Raw genomic sequence first — 24,743 nt, forward strand, 5'->3', positions numbered from 1 at the left:
CCAACCAAACAAATGAGGGATTGCTCAATCTCTCCTTTTCCCTCCAACCAAACAAGTCATTAGTGAATCTATCAAATCACAGTTGAGTTCGAGTTCAATATAAGAAGCGTGAATTTGACTTGAACTAATAATACTTAGAACCAGCACTGAAAAATATGACCACAGCTAGGTGTGCACTGACTACATTTGGTTGATTTCAGATCTTGCCAAATAGAAGTGACTGAAAGAGTGAAATCAGACATCTTAGTCTAGAACTAAAATTTGGATTCCAAAACTAAAAGTAACTTAGTTTTTACTTGGGTTGTGTTGAGATAATCTTATCCTGAGCTTGGCCAAATATGAGGATGTCCTGGTGATCTATAAAATGGCAGGTAGTCTAGCTCAGTAAGCTGCCTCGGGTTAAAAACGCCAAAAAGACTTGCAATTAAACGCCCGGTGCTACAACTAACATGCACCAGCAATGTTTTGTATTTATTATTCAAAATTGAATCCTCAAGAATGGGACCGGGAGAGTTGATGAGGTGATCTTTAACAATAGCAGCTGCCACATGCACAATGCCCTCCAAAGTAACAAAGCTTCACCTAACGTGATATAGAGCTACCCTTTCATCAAAATATCACACATCAATTTCATATTTTGAAAGCTTTTAATGTAGAACTTAGTTTTGTTAAAAATTGTACACAAATGCTCTGGATTGTGGTTGCACCGTGATTCAGGTAAGAGTTCAAGAGTTGCGACAAACATTTTTAAATAACGAAAAGCTTTTGAATTATTTTAAATGTACAAGATATAGCAAGCGTTTGAGTGATAAGAGGAACGGCAGGAGTTCTGTTGTCCCCTTCCTGGAACTCGCTGCAACTGTTGGCGTACTTCTGTTTACTCTCAACTGCAGTCTAAAGTGTATTCTTTCTATGGCTTCTCACTCTCAGGTACTGCAGCCTCGTTCTGCAGCCTTCATTCTCTGTAGTTTTCCTGTTTCTCCCTTTCTTCTCATTGTAGCAATTTTGCTTTCGTCTGCGTTAATGTCTGTTGCTCTCTCCTCGTGCTTCCATGTTTGGGAAAGGAGAAAATGTGAAAAGAAAAAGAAATGAAGAAAACAGAGAGAACTAAATTACCGCATCTAATCAGTTGGTAGTTAAGGAGGTCATGAATTTGTATGATTAAAAAAAAGGGTCTTGATCTTTTACTCGCCCTTGTTTCTTTAATTGATGAGAACTCGACCAAGTGCGTGTTTGGGTGCATGGCTTGTGCGCAGGCTCTGGATGGTCGTATGGAGAAGCTTCAGCTCTATTCCTATTGGAGAAGCTCCTGCTCATGGCGCGTACGAATCGCTTTGAATCTGAAAGGTTCTAATTGTCCATTGCTTCTCCTTCTTTCGTCCTCTTCTTTTGCTTTTTTCTGCTTGCCGTTTTGCTTCGGAAACTCTATTTGCGTTCTCCTGTGATTTTTGTTGGCCATCTTCCTGCAGGGCTCCCTTACGAGTACAAGCCTGTCAACCTTCTGAAAGATGAGCAGAGTTCACCTGGTGAGATTTTGCATCAATATCGGTTTTTTGACGGTGGCCTTCATGAAAAGGAAGAGATGGGTGCGGTTCTTCTCTCTTTGTTCTGTTGGGCTTTTGATTTCTGACCCGTGCCTCACAGAGTTTACTAGGTTGAATCCCTTGGGCTATGTTCCTGTGCTTGCTGATGGTGATATGGTGATCTCGGATTCTTTTGCCATATTACTGGTTAGTAGTCTGCGTTATCTGCTGTTCGATCGAGAAAGGTTCCTGTATTTTTTGTTATGGTTCCTGCTTTTGCCTTTCTTCAAATTGGAGAATGGATGAGCGATTTGTAATCGTGTCAGTACCTGGAGGAGAAATACCCGGAGCACCCCATTCTGCCTTCTGATATGAAGAAAAGAGCACTTAATCTGCAGGTAGATGCCATCCTTTGTAACCAAAGTTTTGCATTTGGAGACTGTGATATATTCTTTAACTTCGCTTACTAACTGGGAAGTGTGGACCTCCCGTTTTCAAAGATATGCACTATTCTTTCAAGATAGCTTCTTCAACTTGTCTTAAACTTCTATATGCTGCATTTTCCATGCTGGAATACCAATATATGTGGGTCTGTGGCTCTGTGTGTGCGAGTGTGTGTAGTCACAAACATTATTCTCATGTTTTTATTGGTGAGATATTTCTCAGGTACTAATCAGAAAGTTTGTATTTCTTGAAAAATCTTGGGTTTGAAGAAATTTGAAATATAAAAAGTAACAGTAAAATATGCATATATGTTCTTGAGAGTAGTGGAAAAACCTTGAGGCCTGCTCGACCCTGGGAGTTACACCCAGCTCTACTTTAGACAAGGAGTAGTGCCACAAGATTCAAATCCTATGTCACATGAGTCGGGGGTGCTGGTGCTGGTGCTGGTGTGGATGCGGGTGCCAGCGCGGCGTATCCCAAAAAATTTGGGTGCAAGGGTGCAGTGAGAGTGTACATATATAATGTATTTATGATATATATATATATATATATATATATATATATATATATGTAAATGTATGCATTCATAATGTATATAATTTTAGCTTGTTTATTAGCTTAATCTGTCCTTTACTTTTATGACTGTACATAAAGAAAGAAAGGGACAGAGAAAAGAAAGAAATAATAGAAAATATGTTGAACATGCCTAAGAAAGGATGCGGTTGGGGTGCGTGTCGGAGCCGCACCCATATCAGCACCAGCACAACTGTCGCGTTGACATAAGTGCGGCCCTGTTTTTGAAGAGTCCGTGTGACATAGTTCAAATCTATGAATGTAACTGCCTGTCACAGTCAGACAGCCAAGTCCTGTCCTATGACACGAATCCGTATTGGCTTTCAAGTTTGTTGAGAAAGGATGAACAGGTCCCACTTACTTAAGAGTTAAAAGCTCCACTGATATCCTACCGAGGGATCACAAACACTCATTTTCAATGGCGCAGAGATCCATCCATCTTTTTATGAACAAGAATGTGTTCTTTTAGTTTTAAGGTGATAGTCATTGCTCATATTAATGGCTCTCAAATGCAACCTTGCTGTAGCCTGTAAGTCATCATCTACCTAAGGCCTTTTAAACGTTGTAGGTTATCATAAGAGGTAAAAGATGTAGTGACAGCACAAGTTGAAAAAGTAGCTTTCATATGAGAACTATTCTCATGTTTTTTCTGACTTCATAAGAGTGTCACACTGTTGAGTTCAAATTGTTATACAATATGTCTTAGCTGGAGTGGTCTAAACATTAAAGGATTAAAAAAACTCAAGTTTTCAAGTTACAATCCAGCTGGGAACCAAACAGATGACACAATTGATTTAAAGTAATCTGCAAGATACTAAAATCATCCAAATGAACAAATTAATACATGGAAGAGGCATTGATGAAGTCCTTGAGAGCAGTCAAAGAAGCGAAGCTAGTCTGAGTTTGATATAAAGATACTGAACCATGTAAAGGCTCGACTTTCTTCTACAAGTTGACATCATATTAATATGATGGACTCTTCTTCTTTGTAGGGTCAGAACCACATTTGTTCACCAGGTCTGGATGCCACAGCTTAAACCAGTGATGGCAGAGGATTAGATTAATTCGATAAATGTTATTCAATCTTGACGGCATAGCTATGAAGCATGTTTCTATAATAAGGAACAGAACAACTTCAGGAAGCCTGTGGGTTATGCTAAGAAAATAACTGGTTTGGTTTGGCAATCTATAGTATTGTAAGCAGAAAATATGCACAAGCATGTTCAAATATTATTTCTACTCTGGATGATTGTGAAAGTGTCTATCATGGACTCAACATTGGAGGCTCTCAAGTCTCATGTTAGTATCATATTTACAAAATGTTTTAGATTTTTGTTATGTTCCTATTTGCCCCTCATATTAAGTGTTGTTTGAATAGTTTTCCATATTATTTATTGGCTAGTCTGTGACGTTAATGGATGACTAAATTATCATATACTGTAGGTGGCAAATATTGTTGGCTCAAGCATTCAGCCTCTTCAGAATGTTTCTATTGTGGTGAGTTATTTTTCTCTCCTTAATTCTTTTTCTAAATTTTGCCCTTTTGAGTAATGAAATTTGTTTTATGCTTGGTCATGGAACTTTTAATTTCATCCTGTATCTCTTGCACAGCAATATATTGAAAAAAAGATTGGTATTGAAGAAAAAATGGCTTGGGCTCAGAAGCACATAAGAAAGGGTTTTGCAGGCAAGCATTTGCTCCTACTAAATGATAAATCTCAACTTTTAGCATATAGCATACACCACCTCTTCTTGTTTTTTATTTTTATTTGCTTTTAGGTGTAAGTCTAGACATTTTGTTATGTTCCATAATTCCATTCAATTCAAGTGTACTGAGGATTCTCTTCTAAATGGTACAAAATTGCAAATGCATGTTGAAAGTTATTATGGCAAGTTTTACATCGACATGTGGATGAACATGTTTTGCTAGATGCCATCTCTCTATACAATGCCATAAACTTTATTTAAGGCTTATGGCTAAGTCTATGATCAGATATTTTCCATTTTTTTTTGCTTTGTTTTGCTAGTAGTATATCTGCAGTGAAATTAATTCTGAGTAAATGAATTTGCTTGTCATTTGCCACTTGCTACTTACATTGGCTGGAATGAGGAAAGAAAAGCTGAATCCCAGGAATATTAATACTAAGCTAAATCTTGACCTCCCCTCAGCATTATTGATAAAAAGGTTTCCTTTCATTCTATGGTACTAGAATAAGATTGTCTGTTTGTAGTTTTTACTCAACTACCTGTTTTACCACATCTAAGTCAGCTGTAATCCTGTAACCATAACCTCACATCTAACATGTGCTCAGTTGTCAAAATTGGAACTCACATAAAAGTTGGTCAAGCACTTACAATGGCTTGTGGGGAGTGGGGACTAGTTGGTTCAAGTTGGTCGGCTAAAATAAAATCAATAAAAAATATAAAAACAGAAGGAGAGGTATATATATATATATATAGATATAGAAAGAGGGTAGCTACCAAACCCTCATATACCAGACAAGATGAAAGACATTTAGGCTGTCTGTTCAAGGAGATTGGATGGTGGAGATTCAGTTGCAAATGTAGAGGGTAAACTGTTCTTTTCGAGAGTCCAAAATACCCTTAAAAGGATAAGAGAGAGAGACACAAAGAGAGAGAGAGATGAGTTTCCTTAAATGAGATCCCTTGTCTTTCTTGAAGGGTATTTTTACTCTTGAAAAGACAGCTTGCCTTCTATATTTGTGATTTAATCTCTACTGTCTGAATCAATAGCCTAGATGAGTCCCATCAAAATTGGGTATGAGACTATGAGTGTGGTAGCTACAGCCTACATGTTTTCCTATATATATATATATATATATATATATATATATATATATATATATATATAAGCAAAGTCAATCTTGCTGCTTGCCGGATGGTTGCTGGATGACTAAAATTTGTTATTGAAAAAACCATAAATTGTCATTAAAGCCACCATAAACCTTCACCGCACTATAAATTATGGCTAATGCCAATTTAGTTACTATTTTTTAGCAATAAATGTTTAAATTTTAGCCATCCGGCAAAATCCAACACATGGAGTATTAAACTATCATGTGTGTGTGTATATATATAGCAACTAAGCCTAATTACTCACTGTTTTGGGTTTAATTGTAGGGACTGCCATTGTAACATTTATGGTGCTAAAAGCACTTGGATGCATCTTAGGCAGGGATTTTGAGGCTACAGCGGAGGCCAGAGGCAGGATTAAGTGCCTTAAGTTCATAAGAGCAGGATACTTATGACATGCAATGTTAATTGTTAGACTAACTATAAACTTGAAGCATTTCCCCAATGCAAAACCTATGTTTATCAACTTATGAGAACCAACAGATAAAATATATTAAACATTCCGTAACATGCAAACATGATTTACGGTTTGAAAAATCAAAGGTACTGAAGTAATTAAAGTTTAAAAAATATATAGAATAATGAGAGCAAGTTTACAATTTAATCATCAAGGTTTTTAAATGTTGTAGAGCATGCAAATCCTACTAATTTTCTAAAAACCATCTGTGAAGTCTCTAATTGTAATTATAAACCAACAATCTCAAACTGAAGCCTAGAATTACTAATCTAATTAAAATAGGAAAAAGGAACACAGATTTAAAAAATAACTACAGCTTCCATATTAATATTGTTTACTGTAAAATTGTCTTTTATTAACATAGACAAGTAAAAGTACTGGGAAGATCAAGATATATAGCTATCTTCTTCATTTTTGTTTTTCTTTTTCTTAAAAAACTACTTCATGGCAGAAGAGAAAAAGAAAGATTTGCCTTCAGATGGCAGACAAAGAAGAAAAAAGAAAAGAATGTAGATATATATATATATATATATATATATATATATATATATATATATATATATATATATGTTGACTGTTGAAGAAAAAAGAATCTGATTTGTTAACAGCGTAGGCATTTTTCAAGTGGCAGATCACCTAGGAACAGCCAGCCTAGGTGACCAATTAAGCCTAGGGGCATCGCCTATGCATGCCGTTCATGGCATGGCATAACATATAAATTAATTGGTGCTAGGCCCATAATTGATTTCCCTTGATTAGCTACAACTGAAGCCTGATAGAGCCTGAAAAGGGAAGTTTTATATGGTTGCATCACTGGTTGGAAGAAAATTGGATTATGTGCATGGAGCATGACCTGAACTGGTGGCTTTGTTTCTAAGAGAGAGAGCACTTCAAGGGGACCAGCCTCCAAGAATCAATTGAGATCCATAATAGAGGAAAAGTACCCTCCTGTTACATATTTGTAATCACCGGGAGTTTATTTGATTGTTGCACAGATGCCCATGCCAAGGCCTGGATGTCCCATTCCAGGCGTTCTGGGTGAAATGTTGGATGCCTGGCCTGCTAAGTCACACAGGTTCTTTAAAATGCAGCCAGCACCCGTGCCGACATGATGCAGGTGCAGACACGGGCATGGCTCCATCGGCACCCAAGCCGCACCTATTGTTTTCTTTTCTTTTTTTTTCTTTATTTCTATTTTTTTATTTTTTGTCTCCCTTTTTTCCATTTTCCTCCTCTACCTATTTTTGTTTTCCTCCTATTTTTCCTCCTCTCTCTCTCTCTCTCTTTTTCAAACTTTCAACCTTCTCTCGCTTTAAAACGGATGACAGCGAAAGGCCCAGTAGTTTGACGACCACTCTGCTGTCAGCCTGTCCTTTAAAAAGGACGGCTAATCTGCATATATTTTTAAAAAATTATCTTATTTCCTCCCTCATTTTTTTTTTCAAACTTTCCGCTTTCTCTCTCTCTCTCTCTCTTTTTTGAAAGGAAGACAGCAAAAGGTTCGGCAGTCTGTTGTCCTTCTTAAAGGACAACCAGTCTGCTCCTTTAAAAAGGGCCACCGGACCGCCTATATTAAAAAAAACTTTATTTTATTCAATTTAAAATTTTAAAAATTAACTATATTCTATTTCCAAGTGCCCTTAAAATGCACTATCTTTTAAAAGGGATGACCTGACTGCCTATCTTTTTAAAGTGTTTTATCTTATGCCATTTAAAGTTTTAAACATAAACTGTATTCCATTTCCATATGCCCTTAAAATATATCCAAAACTCACGTTCAATTTAAACTGCACCCAGCAAGCAAATGACCTTCGAAAATATCTTAATTTTCAGTAACAAAAAAAATATAAACAAATAGCATTATTATATATATATGTATATTTGCAACCCTGCACCCAAATTTTCTGAGATGTGCCGCACCGGTAGCTGCATCCGCATGACATAGCTGGAATGCATAAAAAGGTACTCCTTAAAATTATCAGTTGTTGGATAGAGCAGTGACATGCAGGAAAACTGGCATTTGCGTTGCTCAGTAGGCTGTGGGGTCCCAGGTCTGGGTTCTGCTTGTTTTCAAGCCAAACCCCACGTGCTCTTCATTTTACAGTTTTTCTTTATGTTATGTAGCTGCTCTATTTTATTTTTTCTCATGCACAATTGCAGGAACACTCCACATAGTTAAATTTCTCTTCCGTTTCTGAGTCACCTTTGTTTCTGCACTGCTCCCCTAAACCTTTTAGGTTTGAAAGCTAATGGCATCTAGAATGTGTGCCATAACATAATCCAAGCAACTAGGCCCACCTAACTAAGATTGAGCCACGCTTGAGGTACTTATTACCTACTGAGCACATTGATCCTTTTAAGTGGACTGTGGATTGACTACTAACTGGACTTTTGTAAAGTATGAAACCGTTAAATGTTTGTAGAAGTTTTGAACATCAAAACATGAATGTGCATTTCTGTCAATTCCTCTGATTACTTTAATCAAAGCACTTTCTGAACCCAGTTTATATTTTGATCCTTTGTCCTTTTTTTCAGCCATTGAAAAGTTATTAGAAGATGTTGCTGGAAAGTATGCTACAGGAGATGAAGTCTACCTGGTTTGCTATTAAACTTTCATCTTGATCTTAATATCTCTTCTCAATAGAAATTTTCCAAGAAAGTACCAAACTATGCAGTTCAATTTCATGTTCATTTTGTCTATTAAATAGCTCAACTGCTTTATCTTGCTGTGTTAGATTTATTCATAGTTATGCATCTTTTTTGTTCTTCATTTGTAAAGACCAGATTCAGAATTTTGTACTTCTTGTTTTAATCTTGTGCAGTAAAAAAAAGGAGGATGTTTTGTCTCCCTCTGCTTGAGCCATAATAGTACGATTCAGTATCATAGTTTTACTTCCACATAGGCAGTATGTGCGGATTTCAACATGGAAACCTAAAAGGCAAGTCTGTGATTTTGCAAACAAGTAAAAAATAAAATTCTGTATTATATTATTTATATATGTGTAGTTACGTGTATATTTATAAGCGTATCTAATAACAGCTTTTTGGGTGAACATTTGGTGAATAATGGAAAAAATGTAAAAAATGAGAAAAAATAGCTGCACTTTTGAAAATCAGCCTGACTTTTTCTTTGTTTTTCTAACAGTGCTTCTGAATGCTGATCAGTGTTGTTTTTTCACATTTCTATGCGTACTCAACCCTTCCCCCTTCTCTTTACTTGTATGTGTGTGTGCGTGTGTGTTAATGTTAGCCTGCGAATAACAGGGGAAGATTAACTCGCACATTTTGCTCCAGTGAAGGCCCAACCTTGGTTATTATCTCCTATTGTCCACCCGATCCATCTACCTAATGCGTCAGACTCAAACATGCATACTTAGCCCCGAAGGGCGTGACCCCTGTTGAAGAGTGCCAGCCCATGTTATATGCATATTCAGCCAGCTCAACTGTACATCTACATCTTCATCCCTTGCTGTTCCTGGTTGATATCTCCTTAGGTAAGAGGTAGGGAACGTCCATAGAGAGCTTTGAAGGGCATGCCCCCTGTTGAAGAGTGTCGGCCCGTGTTATATGCATATTCAGCCAGCTCAAGTAGTCTGCCCACAGTTTTGGACGCTGCCCTATGAAGCACCTGAGGTATGTTTTGAGGCTTTTGTTCACTTTCTCCTTCTGCCCATTCGATTGCAGATGATAGGCTGTGGACATCTGCAACTTGAAGCCTTGAAGTTGTCAGTATTCCTTCCAAAATAAGCTCAGAAATAGGGAGTCTCAATCGCTGTCTATAGTTTGAGGTATGCCATGGAGTTTTCCCACGTAATGGAAAGCTGTAGCCACCATCTTCACGGAGAAGGGGTGGGCTAATGCTATGAAATTGGCATGTTTCAATAGACAATCTACCACCACCAAAATGGCTGACTTTCCCCTAGATTTTGGCAGCCCTTCCACGAAATCAATGAAAATATCCTCCCAGATGCGGTTGGGGAAGTGCCTGTAGTAACCCTGCTGATTTCCTGGTTTCCTGCTTGTTTTGTTGGCAGACTTGGCACCTCCGAACATAGTCTGTGATCGACCTTGTCATCCCAGGCCAATAGAAAGAGGATTGCATCCTCTTATATGTCCTTTCCATTTCTTCATGGCCTGCTGCTTTGGAGTTATGAAAATGTTCCAGACGAGTCTCCATGTGCATCCTTATGTCCTGTACAGAGCATTGGTCAACCTTAAAAACGAGTTAAAAACGTGGTATTTTTTGTTTTTAACGTTTTTTTTCAAACAAACACGTTTTCTGTGACTATATATATATATATATATATATATATATATATATATAATTTTCCAGATGGCTGAAAATAAAAATCTGTTGCTGAAAGCACCATAAGCTGTTGCTAAAAATGCAGTGAACTGTTGTTGCACCATAAACCGTTGCAAATGGTTTTGACCTGTTGCTAGAAACAAAATGAACCGTTATTGCACCATAAACTGGTGCTAATGATCCTGCGACAACTGTTTGTTCAGCAACATGTTTTTTATTTTTATTCATCCAGCATCTGGCAGGTTTGAACTCCCCTTTATATACCCCCTATATGCACACACACATAACTAGATAGATAGATATGGCCCTGACTGCATCTGGTTAGAATTTTCTTGTGGTGCTGAAAAAGAAGATTTGGATATTTTAATGGTAGGTTTTGCCTTGACATTCAATCAAATTGTAAACTTCCATTTTCTTTGCTCCATTTATTTGAAGTCTTTTAAATTGTCAATTTCTAATTTCTCAATTGTTTATGTCCTCTATAAAATGTCAAAGTGCTTTCTCTGTGGTAATTGCAGGCAGATTTGTTTTTGGCTCCACAGATTTATGGTGCAAAACGTTTCAACGTAGACGTGGTAATCTCTCTTTCTATCTCTCTTTTTGAAAGAAAAGGAAAAACAGGAATATGTGTTTATGTTTTGCTTTAGGTATCTATGTGAAGCATCAATATGAAGACTCGTAGAGAATTTAGCAAGGTTTCATATTGAGCAAATATTTTCCCAGTTTCTGGCATAGGAAGAAAACATTTTCCAACAAACCAATTTCAACTTTGTATTTCCTTGTTACCTAAGTAGTATATTTCTTTGCTTGATTGTTGTAAAAATAATAGACGCACAAGAAACGAAGATCGACCCTCAACTAGAGGGAAAAAACCACATGTGAGGAGATCTGGTGCCCACTAGCCGCCAGACTCTCTCTCTCTCTTAGAAAACTTCATTAACTTGCAGATTAGGGTTTACAATGGTATAAGTATGCCCAAACTAAGACTCACTGGATCGGATCCAGACTCGGACCCATACATCAAGATCCGTCAACACTCCCCTCAAGTTGGGCATACATAGTAAACATGCCCAACTTGGATACATTTCTCTCAAATGGAGTTACATGTAAAGCTTTAGTCAGAATATCAGTAATTTGATCTTCAGACTTCATGTATGGTAATGTTAACTCCCTGACATCAATTCTTTTTCTGATGAAGTGACGGTCAATCTCAACATGTTTTGTTCGATCATGAAGTACTGGATTGTTAGCCAAGTTAATCGCAGACTTGTTATCACAATACATCTTCATAGACCCTTCAGTCTCTATCCCAATATCAGTCAGCAAGATCTTTAGCCATAACAACTCTGATACTCCAGTAGCAACAGCCCTATATTCAGCCTCTGCACTTGAGCGGGAACAAATATCTTGTCTCTTGCTTCTCCAAACAACTAGATTTCCCCCCAAGTAGACGCAGTACCCTGAAGTAGATCTTTTGGTGTCAACACAGTCTGCCCAGTCTACATCAGAATACCCTTCAATTTCAAATGACCATTGTTTCACATATAAAAGTCATTTTCTGGGATTCTTCTTCAAGTAACACAAGATTCTATCTACAGCCTTCAAGTGCACATCCGTAGGTGCATGCATAAACTGACCCATCACATTTACAGCAAAGGTGATATCCGGTCTAGTCAGAGTGAGGTATATCAATCTACCAACTAGACGTTGATATCTCCCTTTAGCTTCTTTACACAAAGGTTCTCCATCCTTGCTATCGAGTTTGTGCCCAGCATCCAGAGGAGTAGAGGCTGGTTTGCATCCCAGTTTTCCTATCTCCTTCAGTAGATCCAAGGTGTACTTCCTTTGATTAAGCACAAGAGTCGTACCCTGATTTGGCAATTTCAATATCAAGAAAATACCTTAGCTTGCCAAGGTCCTTGAGATCAAATTCAGCAAATAGTAAACCCTTTAATCTTGCTATCTCTTTTTCATCATCACTTGTAACAATCATATCATCAACATAGACCAACAGTAGAGTAACTTTACCCTTCATCCTTTTTATAAACATGGTATGATCTATATTTCCTTGTTTATAGCCATGCTTCTTCATAACAAGTTTGAGACGCTCAAACCATGCTTGGGGAAACTGTTTGAGCCCAGACAAGGTCTTCTTTAGTTTACAGTATTTTTCAGGTCTCTCAAAACACTGGGGGCATACACATATACACTTCCTCTTCGAGATCTTCATTGAGAAAGACATTTTTAACATCGAGTTGGCACATCTCCCAACCCTTCAGCACCGCTAAAGAAATAATAACTCTAACGGTCTTCATTTTCGCGACAGGAGCAAACGTCTCTAAGTAGTGGATCCCATATTTCTGACTGAACCCCTTGGCCACCAGACGTGCTTTGTACCTCTCAACATTCCCATCTGGTTTGTACTTAATGGTGTTGACCCACTTTGACCCAACCAAATGAGCTGCTTCAAGAATCTCTACCACTTCCCATGTCTGATTTCTGTCTAAGGCTTCCATCTCTTCTTGCATAGCATGAGTTCACTTGGGGTCACTCTGAGCTTCTGTAACATTCCTGGGAATCACAGCCACAGACAAGGAGGATACAAAACATTTGTAGTCAGTGCTCAATCTAGAGTAAGATACAAAGTTACCAATAGGGTGTTGACCTAACACCCTTTCTCAGGGCAATGGGAAGATCCTCCTTTTCATTTTTTGTCTGACTTTCTCTCTCAACAGGTTGCTTCTGAGCATGACTTGGGTCATCCAAGGAAGAAGTAGGATTGGGATTCGAAGTGGACTTCTCCCCATCAATCACATTGTCAGTACAAAATCTTCTCCTAGAATACACCTGCCCAAACAGACGATTGCATTCTCTTTCTGTCTCCATAGAACACTCTCCCTCCTTTTCGTGTTCTTGTACGTCAATAGACGTCTCGTCTTCTTTTCCAAGCACCTCAACAGATGGATTTTCTTCGTGCCTGTAATCCAAAAAATCTGTAAACTAAATTTCCTGACTTGGAGAATACTCTTTCTTAGACATTGACTTCTCCCCTTGAAGAGAATTCTCATCAAAATAAGACACATGTTCCAAGAATGTGACATCCTTCGTAATGTGAACTCGACCAGTGGTGGGATCTAGACAATTATAACCCTTTTGAGTAGGAGAATACCCAATAAACATTCCCTTAATTGATTTGGGGTCAAGTTTTTTCACATTTGGGCTGTGGTCATGAATGAAACACACACATCCAAAGACACGAGGAGGAAGGTGAAAAGGTTGGCTACTCCCTGGAAGCATGGAGTAGGGTGTACGATCATTTAGCACTCTACTAGGCATGCGATTAATCAAATAGACACTAGTAATAACCGCATCTCCCCAATAACATTTTGGAAGATTTCTTTGGAACAATAAAACTCTGATGACATTAAGTAACTGACGGTTTTTCTTCTCAGCAACTCCATTTTGAGGGGGTGTATAACTACATGATGCTTCATGAACAATCCCCCTCTTTCGAAGGAATTCCTCGACAGTAAGACACATATACTCACGAGCATTATCGGACTGGAATGTCTTGACAGACCCACCATGCTGGTTTTCCACTAGGAGGATGAATGTTTCTATAATATGAGGCACTCCGCTACGATCTTTCAACAGATAAATAAAAGTACACCTTGAATAGTCATTTATGAAAGTCATAAAATACTGAAAACCACCACGAGAAGGAATGCTTGAGGGCTCCCACACATCAGAATGAATCAAGGAGAAAGCTTTATTAGCACGACTATTTGAAATTGGATATGAAGCTTTAACATGTTTCGCAAACTGACACACATCACAAGATAACATGGAAATGTTTAAACTAGAACATAATTCCGGGAACAATTGTTTCAAAACCCCAAAAGGGAGATGACCAAGGCGTTCATGCGAATACAAAAATAATTGACGACACTCTTCTTTCTTCTTCTCTGTCCTACTAATTGCTGACATAAGAGCTGTGGCAAACGCGTATAGAAAGCCGATACAAACCATCAGACACCAAACCAATCCCAATCTTCTTCCCTGTCACCAAGTCTTACAAAACACAACGTTGTTTAGAAAATATAAGTTCACACTTCAGTTCCTTGGTAATCTTGCTAACAGATAAAAGATTTAAGGGAAGATGGGGAACATGCAAGACTCCATGCACTAAAACATTGTTCAACAAAGAAAGACTTCATTTTCCTGCCACAGAGGTAAAAGAAGCATCGGCAAGAGATACATGTTACTTTCCCGAGGATAGATTGTAGTCATGAAAGAGTTTGGGGTTGCCAGTCATGTGATGAGTGGCACCGCTATCAACAATCCATTTCCCCATCCATTTCCCCATGCAAGAAGTATAAATGTGACTATAATAGTCACTAAAGAAGAATATGATAGAAAAAGGCACTAAGGCCACTTGAAATATATCAATCTTATTGAGTGAATGTCAAATGGCTGTGTAAAACAGCATGCTTTGTACAAGAGGCAGCCCAAGAATATATATAACCAATTAGAGTGAAGGAGAGAAGGAAGAGAGGGTTGTTCTAGCCGTTGGAGGTTCCAACGGCTCATAAAGGAGCCGTTGGAACTCCCAACGGCTAGAACAAAGGGGAAACAAAAAGAAAAAGAAAAGGAAAAATAAAAGAAAAGAAAAAGAAAAGAAAAGAAAAGAAAAAGAAAAGGAAAATAAAAGAAAAGAAAAAGAAAAATAAAAGAAATAATAAAATACATAAAAATGAAAATAAAATGTAAAAAATGTAAAACCTAATCTAGCTATGATATCAACAAGATATCTTATTTCCTAACACCCCTCCTTAAACTTACGGTGCTAACACCGAAAGTTTATCTAAAAGAAAGTTGAATATGGGAGAATATAGAGGCTTCGTGAAGAAATCAGCCAGTTGGAACTCGGATGAGACATATGGAAGTTTGATTGTCTTGTTCAAAAATTCTTCACGAACATAGTGACAATCCATCTCTATATGCTTTGTTCGTTCATGAAATGTTTGATTCTTGGCAATGTAGATAGAACTCTTGTTATCGCAGCACAAATCAGTAGGTTCTTTTATTCTTGTTCCCATATCAAGAAGCATTTGACGAAGCCACACAATTTTCATAGTTGTAGAAGCCATGGCTCGATATTCAGCTTCAGTAGAGGATAGAGAGACTTTCTGTTGTTTCTTGCACTTCCATGAGATGAGTGATTCTCCTAAAAAAACACAAAAACCAGTAGTTGAGTGTCTATCATTTGGATCTCCTCCCCAATCAGCATCAGTATAAGCAATCAAGTTTAAAGGGGAAGAGGAAGACATAAATACTCCCTTATTTATTGTTCCCTTGATATATCTAATGATACGAAGAACAGCTCCCATATGAACGGTTGATGGAGCATGTTGGAATTGACTCACAGTATGAACTGCATGAGCAATGTCAGGCCGAGTGATGCTAAGATACATTAAGGAACCCACAAGTTGTCGGTAAGGAGTGAGATTTGTAAGTGGAACTCCATCATCAATCTTCATTTTGTTTTCTACTGCTTCAGGAGTTTCTATGGCCTTATCATCTGTTATGCCTGATTTAGCAATGATCTCTGCAGCAAACTTAGTTTGTGATAAAAAATATCCTCTAGTAGAATATGCAACCTCAATACCCAAGAAATACGTTAGAAAACCTAAATCTTTCATTTCAAAAGTTCTTTGTAACAATTTTTTACATTCTCTAATACCTTCCTTATCACTACCTGTAATGATCATGTCATCAACATACAGTAGGAGGATTATGATACCTGCATTAGTATTCTTAACAAACAAGGCAGTGTCAGTTAAACATGAATGAAATCCATAATCAGAAATAACAGAGTAGAAACGGTCAAACCAAGCTTTAGGAGCTTGTTTGAGGCCATAAAGAGCCTTATTAAGTCTAAGAACTTTTCCTTGAGGAACTGACAACCCTGGTGGTACTTTCATGTAAACTTCTTCCATAAGATCTCCATTTAAAAATGCATTTTTAACGTCCATTTGGTAGATATTCCAGTTTTTAATAGATGCTAAAGCAATAAGGGTCCTAACAGTAGTCATTCTAGCTACAGGAGCAAAGGTTTCCTCATAGTCAATACCATATTCTTGAGCGTAACCTTTGGCAACAAGCCTGACTTTATATCTTTCTAAAGATCCGTCACTTCTAGTCTTCACCTTGTAAACCCACTTGCATCCAATAGTCTTTTTTCCTATAGGTAGGTCTTGTATTTCCCAAGTTTGGGCTTTTCTCAAGGCATCTAATTCTTCTATCATGGCATTCTTCCATTCAATATATTTAGAGGCTTCATTAAAAGTCGAAGGTTCAAAGTGAGAGTGAATGACATTAATTCTAGCTCTATGAGTTGGGGTGAAAGTTTCATATGACACAAACCTATTGGGTTGTCTTACATTTCTAATAGATCTTCTAAGGTTTTCTTCACTTTGTGGAGTTAGTTGGAGATCAATAGTCTCATGATGTTCTCCTTCATCAACATCTTGTTGTCGGTTTCTTCTTTGATATGTGATTATATCCTTGGCTACTCCGTTATCGTTATCATCAGTGTTACTATCATCAACATCATGCATTTCATCATCACATTGAGAGAGATACTTAAATAAAAAGGAATAATCATTGTTGTGTTGTGATTTTTCACAAATTTTGAATCCATTTTCGTCTTCACAAAACTTTACATTTCTTGAACTATGATCTTGTCTTTGACTGGATCATAACATTTGTAGCCTTTTTGTGTTTCAGAATAACCAATAAAAACACACTCAATAACCTTTGAACTTAGTTTATCAGCCTTGTCATTAAGAACAAAACATTTGCAACAAAAAACACGAAGCCTTTTCAAATCAGGTTCATATTTGAATAATTTTTCAAAAGGGGTTGTATTATTTAAAGCTTTTGAAGGCATTTTATTGATGAGATATACAGATGCTAGGGCTGTTTCGGCCCAAAAGTTTTTAGGCACATTTTTGGCAATAAGAAGAGTTCTAGTTGTTTCAATTATGTGCCTATGTTTTCTTTCAGAAGGTCCATTTTGTTGAGGTGTTCTTGGACAAGATTTTTGATGGACTATTCCATAGTTTTCTAAATATCTTTTGAACTCATTTGAAATGTATTCGCCTCCAGAATCAGTCCTTAGGATTTTTAATTTAGCATTAAACTGTGTTTGTACTAAGTTGTGAAAAATTTTGAACATCTCAAAAACCTCAGATTTGTATCTTAAGAAATATATCCAACAATATCTAGTGAAATCATCAACAAATATCACATAATATGATAGCCCTCCTTCGGAATGAACAAGTTCAAAGGGAAAAGAGGAAAAGAAGCTTCTTTGTCCAAAAGATAAGGATTTCATTTTTCCATGTATACAATCATTACATTTGAAATTCTCAATACAAACGTCCTTGGTAGGACTCATCATAGACAATTTTCTAATGTTTGGATGACCTAATCTTTGATGGCAAACATTAATGTCCATATTTTTCACATAGTGACAAAACTTTTCCTTGGGGATGCATAAATTGTTCATGTAGTAAAGGTCCCCTTTTCTAAAACCTTCCCCAATCAATCTCCCGGTTTGGTGATTGAGGAGAAAACGATGTCAAAACCAAGATCTGAAATTTGAGATACAGAAAGTAAGTTAAGATTAAGTCTAGGGACATAACTAACTTTTGGAACAAAGAACTTTTGTTTTCCAAATTCTTTTTCAAAATCCCCGATCCCTTTAACATTCAAAGATGTTCCATCGGCAGTAACTACATTAGATTCTTTTCTTGCTTGTTCAAAATTGGTCAAAGATGATATATTTGGTGTCATATGAAAAGATGCACCGGAATCTAAAAGCCAAGAAAACATACCGGGAGTGTTGGAGGTAGATGCTGTTGTTGCTAGTGCTCCGGGATTCGACTCTTTGATCATAGGTTGAAGCACCGACATGATTTGATTCAACGTTGTGGAGATTGAAGAGAGATCACATCCTTCATTTGCAACATTTGCAACCCTCCTTTGGTCAAATTGTCTATTATTGTATTGCCCACCTTGTGAATATGAAGTTCCACTTCCACGGTTGTGTTGCCCTCCTTGAGGATATGAAGCTCCTCCTTTGAAAAGATTTCCTCCATAGTTTCGTGGTTGTCCTTCATTGTTATTCAACTTTGGACAACTAGGTCTAATGTGACCCGGTTCATGACAAAAATGGCAAACAACCTTAAATTCCCCTCTATTTTGATTTTTAAAGTGAGGAGGTCTAAAAGATTTGATGTTGTTCCCGGGTCTAAAGGCGGCTAAAACTTTTTCTTCTTGTTTGGAAATAAGAACACTATCTAATTCTTTGGATAATTTCATTCTAGTTTCTTCATCGCTTAACTTCGTAAGAAGTTCATGAATGGGTGGAGGAGAGGCTAAAGAAAGTAGGGCTGACCTAATTTGTTCAAATTCGGGTCGTAGACCTTGAAGAAATTGAAAAAACCTAAATTCATCGATTTCTTCTCTTCTAATCTCATGACATTTACAATCCAATTCTAGTTTGGGAGTAAGTTGATCTAACTCATTCCATACACCAGAGATTTCCATAAAATAATCTCTAACATTATTCTCACCTTGCTTGATACTTTGGGCTTTTTGAATCAAGAGATATTTACGGGCCATATCTTTTTGGGTAAACATTCCCTTGAGATATTCCCAAACTTCACTTGCTCTTTCATAATACATGAGATTTTGGGCAATTCTAGGTTCTATACTTCCGTAAATCCATTCTTTAATTCTAGAGTTTTTGGCCTCCCAATCATCTAATTTTTTATAGTATTCATCCATGACATTTTTTCTCTCTTCTACATTCAAGTCTTTCTCAACTCCATTTTCAATTTTGGTCAACTTGAGAGAAGGAGGGGTAGACGTACCTCTTATGAAACCCCATAAATATTTCCCTTTGATATGCATCTCCAAGCATTATGCCCATAGAGTGTAGTTGGTTCCATCAAGCTTGTACGGAGCATGATAACTTCCTCCTTCGATCAAGACTTTGGAGTCCTCCATAAGAGCAAGATTTTAAGTAACAATCTCCAAGAGAAACAAAGAGGAAGTCCTCCTAGAAATTTCACCAAACAGTTGGTGAGCAACAATAATAAGGTCTTCAAGAAATGTTGATCAGCAACAATGGCCTCGTCTGAAAATTTTCTTCAACAGTCCAGTAGCATAAACAGCAAAAAACAGCTTATAAAAGCTTTCCAACATGCAGCCCAATGGCTCTGATACCATATAAATGTGACTATAATAGTCACTAAAGAAGAATATGATAGAAAAAGGCACTAAGGCCACTTGAAATATATCAATCTTATTGAATGAATGTCAAGTGTAAAACAGCATGCTTTGTACAAGAGGCAGCCCAAGAATATATATAACCAATTAGAGTGAAGGAGAGAAGGAAGAGAGGGCTGTTCTAGCCGTTGGAGGTTCCAACGGCTTATAAAGGAGCCGTTGGAACTCCCAACGGCTAGAACAAAGGGGAAACAAAAAGAAAAAGAAAAGGAAAAATAAAAGAAAAGAAAAAGAAAAGAAAAGAAAAGAAAAAGAAAATAAAAGAAAATAAAAAGAAAAATAAAAGAAATAATAAAATACATAAAAATGAAAATAAAATGTAAAAAATGTAAAACCTAATCTAGCTATGATATCAACAAGATATCTTATTTCCTAACAAGAAGTACCTTTTTCACCCGAAACGGCCAGTGCTTGATTGATGTGTCTGCCTGACCAACATCAATCTGGCTCAAATATGCTCGTAGCTCACGAATCTGTTCCGCAGAAATAGAAACTTTACCGTCACTATGGTTCATTGCATTCGAAACAGACTTCTTCCCACCAGAAGACCTCCCCCTACTATTCTTCTTCTCTGGATGCAGATCCCAACAAAACTCCATAGTGTGACCTAGTTTTTTGCAGTGAGTACATTTACGAAAGAAACGGGCAGTTCCCATAGAGGCACGTTTAACGAAGGCTGACCGTTCATTGTGAGACATGTGATCTCCCTTTCTCCCATTTATGACCGGGCTCTTCAGCTTCAACACGGGAATAAACATCTTCAATATTGAATGATTCTTTAGAGTTAAGAATCCGACTCTTTATATTTTCGAATTCATCGTTCAGTCCGGCTAAGAAAAGGAATATCCTATTCTCCCACTCCTTGGTCATATAATGCATCTGGTCTTAAGGACAACTTCAGATATCATCAGAATGGTAGTCAAGATCCTTCTACTTAGATTTTAATGCGGCGTAGAAATCAGCGACCGAGAGATCCCCTTGTCGAAGAGCATACAAGTCCTTCATTAGTTGATACACACGAACTTTTCTCTTCTTTTGACCATACATGTGTTCCAAAATAATCAACATATCTCTCGCAGTCTTCTTACGAAGAATGAGAGGTTGAATATCAGAGGATACTGAATTAACAAGCCACGTCTTTACTTGGTTGTCCTCAAGAAACCAAGTATCCCAAGCCATATTATTTGCAGTAGGTTCAACCTTACTCTCATTCACATAGGCAATACGGCCTCGACCAGCTATACCCATAGTGATGGCGGCAGACCACTTAAGATAGTTTTCCTTGGTAAGACGAATGGTAGTAACCTGAACCGGAACATTCTTAGTTCTATAAGCCCCGATTTCAGTCTGATCAGTGCTGACGGTCGAAGAGGATGACGCTGCCATGATCACGAACCAGACTGCAGCAACAAAAAAATAGCACCGACATCAATAGAGGGCTCCGACTGCAGCACAGGACACCGACGACAGCAAGGTCACCGACGACAGCAAGGTCACCGGCGGCATATAGATAGATGAAGGCAGCGGTAGCAGGACGGCTATCAGCGGCAGGGAGCTTCTACGAGCGTCGCCAAGGCAGTCCAGCGACACCAAACAGCAGCAGCGGAAGTGGCGATGTCGGGCAGAACGTGGGAGGCGACTCCGTTGGGTGGAAGCAACAGCATCAGGCAAGAGATCAGGCGGCGCTAGAGGAGCAAAGGGCAGCGGCAGACACGGGCAACGCAGAGAGTCTCATGCGATGCAGCCGGGCGGCGGCTGTGGCAGCAGCAGCAGCAGCGGCAGCAGTGAGTGATAGAGAGGTTAGGGTTGGAACTTCACAACCCCAAAAAATTTCCCAAACTCGTCGACTCTGGTACCATGTAGAAATAATAGACGCACAAGAAACGAAGATCGAACACAGATGTAACATGGAAAACCCTCAACTAAAGGGAAAAAACCACGGGTGAGGAGATCTGGTGCCCACTAGCCGCCAGACTCTCTCTCTTAGAAAACTTCATTAACTTGCAAGATTAGAGTTTACAATGGTATAAGTATTCCCAAACCAGGACTCACTGGATCGGGTCCAGACCTGGACCCATACATCAAGATCCGTCAACAATTGTAATGACATTCTAATTTCAAGTGTCAGCAATCTAGAGGTTACCTCCTCAACAGGTTGTTCTATCATGAATTCGCACACCCTGGTATTAGTTCAAAAGCCATTAAAGGGCAAAGTTGATTTTTTAATCTCTTCACAATTTGATTATGCCCAACCCTGTCTCTAGATCTTGGGCATATAGTGGAACCATATTGTGTCAGACTTGGACCATTGTAAACTCTAATCTTGCTTTACTTTTAGCATAATATTGGGTTAGTTATAGATTCTTGTATAATAGCTCATAATCATGAGATAAAACTTGTTTAGTCCTACTTTGTCCTAGATCAAGGTCAGAGACATCACTTTTGTCCTACTTTGTCCTAGATCAAGGTCAGAGACATCACTTGTAAGATAAGAAGGTTTATGCCTTTATGAAAAAAAGGGAGAGAAATCTTTTTCATGTCACTCAGACTGAATCAGGACCTTCGCCAATTGGTTGACTAATCTGACTAGTCAGTTGAATCATTTATTGACCTACCTGTGTTTCATGCCAGTGACTAGCTATTCAAACTAGTTATTTAGACAGCTTAGTAGTTGGTTAGATGAATAATTCATAACCTATAAATATCTATGGCATTCTTTATAGATATACATTTTTTTGTACATATTTCCATGTAAATATGTGTGTTTACTTATTTATAGTCAATTGACTTGGACCAAATAATCCCGTTTAGTCTTTTCAGGTTTTTGAGTGTCCAACTTTTGTTTTTGGCAACGTAGATCAGGATCTTCAGTCTATGCTGTCAAAAGTAGTATTGTATGTAATATACCATATCATTTAATATGTTCCAGTACAAAAAAAGACTGATAAAAGTTAAAAACTTGTGTATCTTTGATGGTGAAAAATGTTAAAGACATAGGTCTTTAACATTTTTCACCATCAAAGATACACAAGTTTTTAACTTTTATCAGTCTTTTTTTTTAATATTGGTTAGATCTTAGAGGATCACCAAACAAGTTTTTTCTTTGACTCAGATTTGACAATGTTTGGATTCATAAGATTTGATGACATATGATTGTCAGTTACATATGATTGAAAAAATGGCAATATATTTTTTTGGTAAATTGACATCTGCAGGTGGAGTCTGTACATGAAATTTTTTATAATTGGCTGACAAGATGGTGGTCCATATCCTGTGCCACCATGCATTTACATGATTACGGCATTTGATTTATGAATGATTTATGAATTAGTCCACTCAGAGAAGAACAGTTGCAGCTAACAACCTGTATCCACCTTTTTCAAATGTTGTTCTCGAAACTAATGATCGAGAAGGTACAATAGAAGATATGGTTGCCTCTAATTCTAAGGTGGGAATCTTGCACCAATAACACCAGAAACATTAGTTGTACGACCACCAGATCAAGAGAAACTTGGTGGACGATCAGAACCTTGCAAAGCAAAAGGGCCTAGTGAAGCCATTAAAATTTTGCCTCTACACTTACAGTTAATTTAATGGATATTACCTTGATTTCTGAGAAATATTGAGTAAACAAGGTATTGTTTGATTATTGTAGTACAGAAAGTGTATATTTTAGAGGTCAATTTAATGTGCAAGTGGCTCCTCTACGATCAGCAAGGAGTTCGTTGAAATGGAAACATCAGCAATGGAATGCTAGAAATATGTTAGATGATGCGAGTATAGCCGCTTGGGTGACACCCCATGATGGAAATATTTCTACAATGAAGCGTGAAATTTCTCTAGTGAAGATGATCAATTTTAATTTTTCAAAATGAAAATAATTGCTGAAACATAATATGGTCGATTTTTTCATTGATTAATCTGAATTTAGTACTACTACAGTTTTGAACAAACCTTCATGTGTAGTTAAAGGATGAAAGACATTTTAAGTTTTTAACTCTTGTTTTCCTTTGCCTTGCAGTCTGAGTTTCCGACTATAAGTAGGGTAAGTGAAGCTTATAAAGAACACCTAGCTTTCCAAGCTGCCCTTCCAGAAAATCAACCGGATGCTGTGAAACCATGATATTGTTGCCAGGCTTATGTAGAATCCCTGAGCTTCGTGAATAAATTGTCTCCTAGATGATTTATGATGTTATTTCTTTGACGTCTTTTATGTAATAGAAAAGAGATTCGGTGGATGAAATAAAATTTAGCATCTTTCACCATCTGGTGAGGGATGTCTCATTTTCAGATGTTCAGGATCTAACACCCCAAATATTTGATCCTCCAAATCCAGTGATCTGCATTCTGAACCATGTCGGATGAGCAAAAGTACTTTCAGTTGTTCATTGCAAATGCTTAAGGTTGTTCTACTATTTCTAGGAAGGTTATTTTTTTCTCTTCCATGACATGGAATTATCTTTTGCTTTTCATAATAGATTCTCGTTATCATTTGAAAGGAGGAACAAAAGATATATCATCGGCATATGTATTTTGCTCATTGTAATGTCACCTCCTGTAGTGTGTGAAGAGAAGAAACCCGTTATTTGCTATACAGATTTCAAATTCTGATGGTAAGTTAAACTCAAATTCTAACAGTAGCATGGGCTGGAAAATTCAAATGTAGCATCAACTTTTTCATTCATTTGCCAAAAAACGAGCATTACAATTAGTTCTCTTTATAAAAGAATCTTGCATGTTCCTTCTACATGCCATGCTGGAACAAAACAAAATAAGCAACTTTATAGTAGTACAGTTTAGATGGTTGATCTATCCTGGCTCTACTTTGGCGTGCTGTTTGGAGTCCTATTTGGTTCCATTAAAGAGGGGAAATACAAAAAAATGATGCCTTAAAGACCTGGTAGGCAGTCCACAAAAAGCAATCCGGACAGACAAATTTTGCAGCATTAGATAAGAAATGAAGGACTAAACAGTACAAGATACAATTTGAACATGAATAAACTTGTATCTCACTCTAAACTAAGTTCTTATTCTCTTTGTTCTAACATTTTGACGTCTTTCAATTTTCTTTTTCTCAATGCACTTTCTTTACCTCAAGAAAGACTCGTTTTCCATATTGATGAACTCTTGAGGAGTTCACTCCTTTGTAGAACTCACGACTAGTGACCGTTCATCTTTAATTTCTAGATTTCACAACCTTTAGTTG

General features: G+C 37.5%; 1 protein-coding gene across 1 annotated transcript; it reads left to right on the top strand.

Moving 5' to 3' along the window:
* Window positions 1-685: 685 nt before the first annotated feature.
* LOC116254700 (glutathione S-transferase 2-like) lies at window positions 686-23,827 on the top strand. The gene is made up of 10 exons (XM_031630244.2): window positions 686-930; window positions 1,257-1,347; window positions 1,470-1,526; window positions 1,645-1,730; window positions 1,850-1,921; window positions 3,984-4,037; window positions 4,152-4,227; window positions 8,407-8,468; window positions 10,696-10,752; window positions 23,559-23,827. Exons 1-10 carry the CDS (start codon window positions 913-915, stop codon window positions 23,658-23,660), a joined length of 675 nt encoding a protein of 224 aa, XP_031486104.1. The 5' UTR covers window positions 686-912; the 3' UTR covers window positions 23,661-23,827.
* Window positions 23,828-24,743: the final 916 nt, after the last annotated feature.

The sequence above is a fragment of the Nymphaea colorata genome, chromosome 5 (assembly GCF_008831285.2).
Source record: "Nymphaea colorata isolate Beijing-Zhang1983 chromosome 5, ASM883128v2, whole genome shotgun sequence".
Lineage (NCBI taxonomy): Eukaryota > Viridiplantae > Streptophyta > Magnoliopsida > Nymphaeales > Nymphaeaceae > Nymphaea > Nymphaea colorata.

What these genes read in the sequence shown, in the direction of transcription:
- LOC116254700 (XM_031630244.2), top strand. An exon ending in AATCGCTTTGAATCTGAAAG is followed by an intron (nt 1,348 to 1,469) that starts GTTCTAATTGTC and finishes ATCTTCCTGCAG; the next exon opens with GGCTCCCTTACGAGTACAAG. An exon ending in AAAGAGCACTTAATCTGCAG is followed by an intron (nt 1,922 to 3,983) that starts GTAGATGCCATC and finishes CATATACTGTAG; the next exon opens with GTGGCAAATATTGTTGGCTC.